Consider the following 12,008-nt stretch of genomic DNA (forward strand, 5'->3'; position numbering starts at 1 on the left):
AAGGCAGGCTCACTCTCAGTTGGCATGTTAAACAACGTTAAAACGTTGTTTTCCCCAACATGTGACACGAAGAAAAGTATTCCACAGCCTCAATAAAGCCAGATGAGAGGGGATAGAGACGTTCATTCTGCATTATAAGGCAGTATTCATTTATGCAGCCACATGCTTCACGGTAAGGGCCAGAACATATTGATCTTGCTGTTCATGTACATATTTGCAGATGAACAGAAATATTGAGGATCAGGTTATGTGGTCCTTGTTGGCTTGTTAACATTTCCTTTTCAAGTGGACCACTTCAGTCCTGCCAGCATGTTCACAGACTACATTTGTTAATATTTTATTTCATGATTTCTGAATATAGTTCTAAGTAATGCAGTAAACATATCTAGGTTTCCCTCCCTGTCCCTGACCTACTCTTTGCCTCTCCAAATATCTCCATTGATATATTCTTCTATAATACTAAATGAACCATCAGTAACTCCTTTTTTATACATAACATGGTTACTTCTCAGAAGGTTTCTCAAAGTTGCTAATACTCTTTCATGAATCATCTTTGTCTTCTTTTTGTCTCTGACAGATGTTCATATTATTTATCTAAAGAGAAAGAAAATGGTTGAACTTTTTGTTTCAGGATGGTTGTCATTGGAACACAGGAATGTCATGAGGTGTCCTGATTTCAATAATTGAGAGATTATGTAGAACAAAGGCATGAACTTGATAAAGAGCATAGGAATTGACAAAGAGCCTTGCCAAAGATCAGGCTGTTAGTGGTTTTATTTTTCTTTAAGGCTAAATTTTCTCTTAATATGTAAGGAATTAAAAGTATTAAATTAAAAGACAGAGTTCACTAAAGTGCAGTTAAAAGAAAGCCAGATTCTACTTTGTGGGAAAAACAACCAAATGATAATTAACTCAGCTGGTAAAGAATCCATATGCAATACAGGAGACCCCAGTTTGATTCCTGGGTTGGGAAGATCCACTGGAGAAAGGATAGGCTACCCACTCCATTATTCTTGGGCTTCCTTGGTGGCTCAGATGGTAAAGAATCTGCCTGCAATGCTGATGACCTGGGTTTGATCCCCCAAAATGTTGGGAAGATCCCCTGGAGAAGGGAACAGCTACCCACTCCAGTATTCTTGCCTGGAGAATTCCATGGACAGAGGAGCCTAACAGGCTACAGTCCATGGGGTCTCAAATAGACACAACTGAGCGACTTTCACAAGACATAAGACATGCTCAAAATATGCAAATAAATTGCACTAAGTATACAGTTGCAATAAAATTTTCTTTCTAATTTCTTAATTTATTCCCATAGAAGTAACATAGCACATGATTTAAAAACAGTTAGACATTAGAGAGGGAGGAAAAGGACAGAAAGAAATAAAATATATCTTCCTGACCCCAGTCCTACTCCATCACACTCTACTTGCTAGTGGTTACTGTTGGCAACTTGTATTATTCTCTCTGATGGTTTTCATAATTATAAATATTTTATTTCTTGATTAATTCATTTCTGACAGTAGGTGGATTTATTCCTTAATGTGAAGCCCACACATCTTACATCTCACCCCATCTATTTCTTGATTTCATTACTATGTTATAATCATTTTATTCTTACAGTTGTTGCCTGTGTGCCTTTAAATGACAGTTGTATACCTATTTTCATCAAGTTTAGACAAGGTCTGTTCACCTGAAAAGAAGGATGAGGAAATTATCATCCTTATACATACTTCCTCTTCTTCTCTTCCACCTTCTATTCTATTATTCTATTATTATTCTTACATCAACAGTATTATAAATTTATATCTGTTCTATAAGTTTGGGCTTGAATCTATAAATTGAAAATGTTTTCCTGTTATTTTATAAATATAATTAAGCTTAAAACAAAGTAATAGAAGTTAGTGTTTTGAAGCAATTATTACTGTGTAGGCACTGTTCTCTGGACAATGGCCCATCTGTTTCTCATGACTTACATACTATCATTGTCCCCATTTCACAAATTGGGAAACTGAGGCACAGAGAGGTTGTGTGATTTATATAAGACCATTTGACTGTCACCCAAAATAGAAAGATAAAAGGAGGCAATCTCAAACGATCAGAAATTGAGTTTATTCAGGAATAACAGAGGAATTGCAATTTGGGAAACTTGCTATAGTGAGATACAGGTGAGTCTTTCAGGAGTTTGGGGCAGACTGTGTGTATGGGCAAGGATTGCAAAGAGGGAACAGTCCAGCTGGAGTGCAGGCAGTAAGTTCATTGCCTTAAGGAAGGGAAGAGATTCTGAGTGGATATTCATTGGTTGGGAGATAAGGCTTGATTTCTGTAAAACAGGCATTTATAGAAAACTAGGCTCTCAATTCTAACATTACATTCTTCTTAAGGCACGTGTGTGGAATTCTCCATTTTGTATCCTCTGGTTCCACTTTTGATTGAAATATTTTCACAGTTAATATGTGGTAGAGCCCAGATTGTGGATTCATAGAGAACTCTACTAGGCTATGCTATCTCATTCAGTATGTCAGTTTTCTCAGAAGACTGGTGATCCTTGATTGCACATTCTTATTTATGAGTTACAGTCTAGGTTAGCACGGGATAGTATATGGCTTTCCTCTTCAGTTGGTTAGTTTTACAATTCTTTATGCACTTGAAAATCACAGTTATTTAAAGTGTTAATAAATGGTGTATTTTAATGATATAAAACATTTTGTTAGATTGATTTTAGTGCCAGAAGAGACCTCAAAGACCATTTGGAACATCATTGCCTTCTTTTTGAAATGAAAACACTGAAGCTCAAATAGATTATATGGCTCAGATAACTCCTCATCCAGGTGATGAGTTACTGGCTAGGGAGAAAGGGGGAGAAGATGAAGGGAAAAGGGCTTAAATGTGGAAGCAATCTTTTTTTAAAAATCACATTCATTTAACCGTGTTTACTGTGCTGTAGATGAGAAACTAGTTTCCCACACTCTCCCACCTATATTCTTTTCCACTTCCCTTGCTGAGAGATGGAGAAATGAAGATGGGGCAGAGGTTGCATAGTGAAGTTAAAACTTTCTCCAAATAGTCTAGGATTTAATTTTTTTTTTCATACAGTCACACAACTAGAGACAGCTCCGTGTCTGTCTGTGTGTGTGTGTGTGTGTGTGTGTGTGTGTGTGTACATTTTAGGTTCTAAGAGGTTGTTGGTCATTTTAGGTAATCTGGAGTGTACAGAGGAGACTATATTTACTAAGAAGTACACAAAAGCCTGGTAAATTAAACAGGATAGGAGCAAGTAGAGAAAAAAAGGGTCACAGGAGAAATAAAGTTGTATGTTTATTTTGAATTCTGCTTTTAGAAAAATAGCAGCTAAGCCTTTCCTTGTAGCATCCTCTCTGCAGAGCATGAATTCTTAAGCAGGAGTCTATTGACAGACACCAAAGTCCTAAAATTCTTTGTAATTCTATCTAGAGATTGTCACACAAAGTAAAGTAAGTCAGAAAGAGAAAAGTAAATATCATATATTAATGCATATATGTGGAATTTGAAAAAATTCGTACAGATGATATTCTTTGCAAAGCAGAAAAAGAGACACAGACATAGAGAACAAACATGTGGATACCAAGGGGGAACAAAGGGGTGTTGGCATGATTTGGGAGATTGAAATTGACATATATACACTATGTATAGTCACTATGTATAAAATAGCTTGTTGGAAGCTGTTGTATAGCATAAGGAACTCAGTGCTCTGTGGTGACATAAATAGGAAGGAAATCGAAAAAGGAGGATGTACATGTATATGTGTGGCTGATTCACTTTGCTGTACAGCAGAAACTAACACAACATTGTAAACCAACTACACTACAATAAAAATTAAAAAAATAAAGATATGGATAGGTATTTTGTCTAGGTAGATGTTTCATAGAACTCATCAGATTCTCAAAGGTATCTGTGATCCAGGAAAGATGATGAAGCACTTAATCATTGGTTTCCAATGTTGTTGGGATAATTGTAATTCCTTACCAGTCAAGGCCTTTTGCAAACTCACCCCAATCCCTACTCCTAACCCTATCTCCCACCACTCGATACTGGAAATCTCCCAGTGGAGCCAGGCCCGTGAGGGCTTGAGTGACTGTCACCTTCTGTTCTTTCCTTCCCTAAGAGCAATGATTCTCTAATAACCACACAATTTAAAATTCTATTCTCAAGCACTTTTCATAAGTCTAAGCCCAAATCACCATTTAAGACTCCCTTAAGCCTCAGAAAAAAACTTTATATTTTTCCTTCAGATTTTAGAAAAACTTATATATTATTATCTGCATTTATCACACTTAAAATGTATTTATTTATGATGTACACATTTTTCCTCAATATGGTTAAAATCATTATAGATAAGAACTGCCTCTTACATGAATTGGTATTGCTCTGTTACCAAGGAAAATGACAATCATATAGTATGTTCTCAACCATTCTCTGGTGAAGTCAGTAAATACTTATTGAGCCCTTCCTGTGTGTCAGGCTGGATTTCTTGAAGTGAACACACCTGGCAGAAATTATTTTACATTCAAGTGCAGAAATAGATAAATAAGATGAACTAAATGTACAATATGTTGAATGCTAAGGAGAAAAGTTATAAAGCTAAGTAAAGTGCTAAGGAGAAAAGTATAAAGCCACTAATAGGTGCCCAATATGCTACTGGAGATCAGTGGAGAAATAACTCCAGAAAGAATGAAGGGATGGAGCCAAAGAAAAACAACACCCAGTTGTGAATGGGACTGGTGATATGAGCAAGATTCGATGCTGTAAAGAGGAACCTGGAATGTTAGGTCCATTAATCAAGGCAAATTGGAGGTGCTCAAACAGGAGATGGCAAGAGTGAACATCGATATTCTAGAAATCAGTGAACTAAGATGAACTGGAATGGGTGAATTTAACTCAGATGACCATTATATCTACTATTGTGGGCAGGAATCCTTTAGAAGAAATGGAGTAGCCATCATAGTCAACAAAAGATTCTGAAATGTAGTATTTAGATGCAATCTCAAAAACGACAGAATGAACTCTGTTTGTTTCCAAGGCAAACCATTAAATATCATGGTAATTCAAGTCTATACCCTGACCAGTAACGCCAAAGAAGCTGAAGTTGAACAGTTCTATGAAGACCTACAAGACCTTCTAGAACTAACACCCAAAAAGATGTCCTTTTCATTATAGGGGACTGGAATGCAAAAGTAGGAAGTCAAGAAACACCTGGAGTAACAGGCAAATTTGGCCTTGGAGTACAGAATGAAGCAGGGCAAAGGCTAATAGAGTTCTGCCAAGAGAATGCACTAGTCATAGCAAACACCCTCTTCCAACAACACAAGAAAAGACTCTACACATGGACATCACCAGATGGTCAACACCAAAATCAGATTGATTATATTCTTTGCAGCCAAAGATAGAGAAGCTCTAGACAGTCAGCAAAAACAAGACTGGGAGCTGACTGTGACTTGGATCATGAACTCCTTATGGTCAAATTCAGACTGAAATTGAAGAAAGTGGAGAAAACCACTAGACCATTCAGGTATGATGTAAATCAAATCCCTTATGACTATAGAGTGGATTGAGAAATAGATGTAAGGGACTAGATCTGATAGAGTGCCTGATGAACTATGGATGGGGGTTTATGACATTGTACAGGAGACAGGAATCAAGGCCATCCCCAAGAAAAAGAAATGAAAAAAGCAAAATGGCTGTCTGAGGAAGTCTTCCAAATAGCTCTGAAAAGACGGGAAGTGAAAAGCAAAGGAGAAAAGGAAAGATATACCCATTTGAATGCAGAATTCCAAAGAATAGCAAGGAGAGATAAGAAAGCCTTCCTCAGCCATCAATGCAAAGAAATAAAGAAGAAAAATAGATTGGGAAAGACTAGAGATCTCTTCAAGAAAATTAGAGATACCAAGAGAACATTTCATGCAAAGATGGGCTCAACACAGGAAAGAAATGGTAGGGACCTAACAGAAGCAGAAAATATTAAGAAGAGGTGGCAAGAATACACTGATGAACTGTACAAAAAGATCTTCATGACCCAGATAATCACCATGGTGTGATCACTCACCTAGAGTCAGACATCCTGGAATATGAAGTCAAGTGGGCCTTAGAAAGCATCACTACGAACAAAGCTAGTGGAGGTGATGGAATTCCAGTTGAGCTATTTCAAATCCTGAAAGATGATGCTGTGAAAGTGCTGCACTCACTATGCCAACAAATATGGAAATCTCAGCAGTGGCCACAGGACTGGAAAAGGTCAGTTTTCATTCCAATCCCAAAGAAAGGCAATGCCAAAGAATGGTCAAACTACTGCACAGTTGCGCTCATCTCACCCATTAGCAAAGTAATGCTTAAAATACTGCAAGCCAGGCTTCAGCAATACATGAACCGTGACCTTCCAGGTGTTCAAGCTGGTTTTAGAAAAGGCAGAGGAACCAGAGATCAAATTGCCAACATCTGCTGGATCATGGAAAAAGCAAGAGAGTTCCAGGAAAACATCTATTTCTGCTTTATTGACAATGCCAAAGCCTTTGACTGTGTGGATCACAATAAACTGTGGAAAATTCTGAAAAAGATAGGCAAACCAGAGCACCTGACCTGCCTCTTGAGAAACCTATATGCAGGTCAGGAAGCAACAGTTAGAACTGGACATGGAACAACAGACTGGGTCCATCAAGGCTGTATATTGTCACCCTGCTTATTTAACTTCTATGCAGAGTACATCATGAGAAACGCTGGACTGGAAGAAGCACAAGCTGGAATCAAGAATGCCGGGTGAAATCTCAATAACCTCAGATATGCAGATGACACCACCCTTATGGCAGAAAGTGAAGACGAGCTAAAAAGTCTTTTGATGAAAGTGAAAGAGGAGAGTGAAAAAGTTGGCTTAAAGCTCAACATTCAGAAAACAAAGGTCATGGCATCTGGTCCCATCACTTCATGGCAAATAGATGGGGAAACAGTGAAAACAGTGTCAGACTTTATTTTTTTGGCCTCCAAAATCACTGCAGATGGTGATTGCAGCCATGAAATTAAAAGACACTCCTTGGAAGGAAAGTTATGACCAACTTAGATAGCATATTCAAAAGCAGAGACATTACTTTGCCAACAAAGGTCCGTCTAGTCAAGGCTATGGTTTTTCCTGTGGTCATGTGTGGATGTGAGAGTTGGACTGTGAAGACAGCTGAGTGCCGAAGAATTGATGTTTTTGAACTGTGGTGTTGGAGAAGACTCTTGAGAGTCCCTTGGACTGCAAGGAGATCCAACCAGTCCAAATTAAAGGAGATCAGCTGTGGGTGTTCTTTGGAAGGAATGATGCTAAAGCTGAAACTCCAGTCCTTTGGCTACCTCATACAAAAAGTTGATCCATTGGAAAAGACTCTGATGCTGGGAGAAATTGAGGGAAGGAGGAGAAGGGAATGACAGAGGATGAGATCGCTGGATGGCATCACCAACTCAATATACATGAGTTTGGTTAAACTCCAGGAGTTGGTGATGGACAGGGAGTTGCGATTCATGGGGTCGCAAAGAGTCGGGCACGAATGAGCGACTGAATGACTGAAGTGAACTGAAAGAGGAATAGGAAATGATTCCATGTATGCTTGTTTGGGGGGCAGGCAATTTTATATGGATGAAGGGCGGGGAAGAACTCATCAACGTGACTGTTGAGTAAAGACCCAAAGGAAGTGGAGGAATGAGCCATGTCAGTGTCTAGGGGAATAGAATTCCAGGCATAGGGAACAGCAAGTGCATATGCAGGAAATGATCTAGCCTGTCTGAGGAACATGAGGAAGGAGGCAAGAAATAAAATCAGAGAGTTAGTGGGGAGCCAGACCATGTAGGGTCTTGTAGGTCACAGCTAAATCAATGAAGTTTACTTCCCTGATAGGAGGGATTTGAGAAGGTTATAATGAAACATTTTACCAGATCACTGCAACCACTCTGCTGAGAATAGATTAACAAGGGCGAGGGTGGGAAGAGGGAAGCAGTTAGAAAGCTAATGGAGTGATCTGTGCAGGCTACGAGGGGGGTTTGGATTACCATAGTAGCAGTGAGGATACTGTGAAGTGGCCAAATGCTGGATATATTTCCAAGTAAGTGTTCTGTGAGGGTGAAAGAGTCATCAAAGATGACCCCAAGTTTCTCTTGAGCATCACAAGTTTGACCTTGTTATTGATTGTTGAGGAAGGGAGAACTATAAGACAAGTAGGTGAGGTGGGGTATTGCGATGGGGATGAATATCAGGTCACTTTTGAACACTAGAGCCTTGCCATGACTCTCAGTAGAGATACTGAGTAAGCAGATGGATCTAGAGTCTGAAGTTCAGGCAAGAGATCTGGGCAGGGCTTATAGAATTAGAAAAGTGAAGTCGCTCAGTCATGCCAACTCTTTGTGACCCCATGGACAGTAGTCTGTACCAAGTTCCTCCGTCCATGAGATTTTCAAGGCAAGAGTACTGGAGTAGGTTGCCATTTCCTTCTCCAGGGAAGATACCAACAAATGGCTGGTCTTTAAATCCATGAGATTGGATGAGATGAACACATTTTTGTTGCTTGGATAAGATAGAATCAATTCTGCTTTGTTTTCTTCTGGATCTTCTATTATAATTGTGCCTGGTTTGAATGAGAACTGTCATTGAAGAGTACTGAAGAGTAACACTCACCTCTTAAGGAATGTGGGCATGGGTTGTCTGTCAATCAAAAATCAGAATTGAAGTGAATCTCATGAAACATTTTCAATCAGTTTATATTTGTCTTTATATTTGTATGTGTTTCAGGCCAGACCTGTTTGATTGGAATAGTGTGGTTTGCCAGCAGTCAGCCACACAACGACTGGAACATGCATTCAACATTGCCAAGTATCAGTTAGGCATAGAGAAACTACTGGATCCTGAAGGTTGGTACATTTCTAAACTGCTACTGTTTTTAGCACAGTTTAAAGTTTATCATCTCAGACTTCACATTTTCAGAAACTAAGCACAAACTAGAAACTGTGCATTGTGTTTTTCTGTATTCCAGGTGTATTTAAAATGTTCTGCCTTCCCGAAATGTATTATGAATCGTCACATATGATCTTAGTTCTCAAATTCCAATATCTGAAACTAAAATATAAAACTTTAGAAAAAGACAGAAGCCTTTAGAAAGTGTATGCTTCACAGATGAAGTATACTATGTTTAGAGGACACTGATTCCAAATAATTATTAAAAAGTTCATGTTTTGCTTTTTCTCCCAAGAGATTTGATACACTGATTGGCTGTAATTAATTAGCTACTCGGCACTTTCATTCATATACTGTATAAAAGGCAACATGATTTACTGTTTAAATCAGGGAATCTTTTCCTGGTGCTGATTCTGTTGTAATTGGTCACTGTGGGGAAGTCCTCCATTGAATAGTTATTTGTTTTCTGCTTCTTTAGTTGATGGGGAGCACTGTATTTATGGGGTCTTCCCTATAGCTCAAACAGTAAAGAATCTGCCTGCAATGCAGGAGACCCAGGTTCAATCCCTGGGTCAGGAAGATCCTCTGGAAAAGGGAATGGCAGTCCACTTCAGTATTCCTCCCTGGAGAATCCCATGGACAGAGGAGCCTGGCAGGTTACAGTCCATGGGATTGCAAAGAGTTGAACATGACTGAGCAACTAATACTACTACTACTGTTTTTTTTATAATATTACACTTAAATAAATTCCATCCGTATGTTTGGTGCTACATAGTCATATCTATAAACACGTGGATTAGAGGGATAATAATTCCTGACCTCTGCTTTTCTTCTAGCCTATGAAGCACTTTTTAATCTGCCAACTTCTTTGAAATTACAAGCTATATTCTCTTTACTGAGGCTTTACCACACTCTAAACCCAGAAGTTGGAGAAGCTGTATCAGTGGGATTGATTATCTGTGATATATTAATAATTCAAGATGATATTTGAATAGGGTTATATAATTCTTCTGTCTTGGGAATATTGAATCGATCCCCAATCAGGAGATCCTTGAGTGGTGATCATGGGTCCCATCAGGAAAAGTTCCAAAATAACTCAGAGGATAGCTTTTCACTGGTGAATTTATCATCAACCAGAATCTATTACTTAGTGTTACAGACCCAGAAACCTGATTGCCTTATCTTATTCATAGCAGACCTATATATTGGTGGGTCTTATTCACGGCAGACCCATAGTAGTGGGGGAGTTAATTTTAAACAAAACAAGATTTTAAAAAATGACATAATCAAAATGGAAGCTCAGATATTATAAATGAGATATGTAACAATCACAAGAACCAGAATAATCATATCTAATTGACTCGTGTATATGGACTTCAGAAGGGAAAATTATAGCAATGCAAATGTGTTTGTGAAGTTGGAATCAGATTAAGTACACTAGAAATGTTTCCTCTCCTTTAGATAATACATACCTCTAACCTCTTCTTATTGCTTCAATAGATGGTCAGTGTCCTTCCAGTCTTGGTTTAGCTCTAAGGGAGAAATTGTATCAATCGTATTTCCTTGTCTTGCAAGATGGGGGAGGGTTACCTCACTATTAACTCCTAGTACCAATATATGTGTTTTTTCATACTCCAGTGAGGTAGAGATGCAGATATAATGAAAATATGAACTCTAGTCCCTGAGAATGAGAGCTATAGTGTGTGAACCTGAAGGATAAGCCTGTTAATTGTTGTTGTTGTTGTTGTTAAATCTGCATATGGTCGTTTCTTTTGTCTGAGATATATGCTCAAGTTATTCTTGTGTGTGCCCTCTCCTTTCATAAAATAGTAGGTTTAAAATAGATCTTTTCCTTGTTGAGTTATAAAATGGCTTTTGATCTCTAAGTCCTCCTTTGAATAGTGAGGTAAGCGGATCCAGAATAGACATCCACATCATAATCGGAAAGTAGATTGATATGCCTATAATCAGAAAAAGGCAGTTAAATAATGTATTTTATAGCATAAAAGAGCCTGATATGCCCAATTCCATATTCCTAAGTGGCAAATATGTATGGAAATGCACATCATATAGGCTTGTAGGAACACCCTCAACACAGTGAAGAAATTACCCTCTAATTAAAAATAAATAAATTTAAAAACTGAGGGAAAAATACCTCAAACCTGACAATTTGAAGTCAACCAAACACAGTATGAAATACAAGCTGATTAATAAAGATCAAACCACTGGTTATAGTTTCATTTTGCCAATGAACTCTTGGATCTGAAAACTTTTGCTGTTTAGGACTCCCTTCCGAGTCAAAAAGCATTCCATTTCCTAAAATGGTTTATTAAAGTTTTTTTTAATGGATTTCAATAAGGTAAAGATTAAGTATAAATCTTAACATTTTTTAGCTATCTATCAGTTCCCGCCAGTGTGTTAGGGAAATAATTAAATGTGCATTCAAAGACTTAAGTCTTAGATTGTAAGAGATACTATTCTGTCTTTGCGATTAACTAATTAGAAAATAAAAATCCTTATGATTTAGGTAATTTTTTCTTTTAATTATCATTGATATCATCTCTTGAAAATACATTGAGCTATAATTTTTAATGCATATTTGTGTACTTCCCTAACACACTGGCAGACTCATAGACTTCTTGCATGCCCTATATAGTAATTACCTTTGAGAAGTTCATATTTTTATTTAACCACATATTGGTTTTTTAGCTTATACATGATGATTTCGGCTATTCTTCAAAGCAATTTTCTTTTCATATCTAATATGCCCCTTAGGAGGCTAATGAAACATTCAGCTTTACATTTGGGAAGATATTTATTATTGGGGGATTGAAGTTACATTTGGTTTAAAGAAATACCTACCCAAAAATGTCTTTAGAATTTTAAACATATGCTTTGTTGATTGGGTTGATTTACAAATTAAACAAGTCATTGAAATATAATTTGGAGCTTTTCATATATTGTGTATATCGACTTTGGTATGCTTCGTTTGACCTTAACTGTTGTTTTGAGGCCTGAGGTTTGGCTTTAAGTGGAATTGCTGTTTAAAATGAGTAGC

At 37.7% G+C, this 12,008-nt stretch overlaps 1 protein-coding gene across 1 annotated transcript in view; it reads left to right on the top strand.

Annotated features, from left to right (window-relative positions):
* DMD (dystrophin) overlaps positions 1–12,008 on the top strand; it is a 1,795,368-nt gene that overhangs the window by 1,449 nt on the left and 1,781,911 nt on the right. The window contains exon 2 of the mRNA XM_068961890.1: positions 8,789–8,907. Within this exon, the coding sequence (XP_068817991.1) occupies positions 8,789–8,907 (119 nt within the window). The remainder of the gene's footprint in view (positions 1–8,788; positions 8,908–12,008) is intronic.

Source organism: Capricornis sumatraensis, chromosome X, assembly GCF_032405125.1.
Source record: "Capricornis sumatraensis isolate serow.1 chromosome X, serow.2, whole genome shotgun sequence".
Lineage (NCBI taxonomy): Eukaryota > Metazoa > Chordata > Mammalia > Artiodactyla > Bovidae > Capricornis > Capricornis sumatraensis.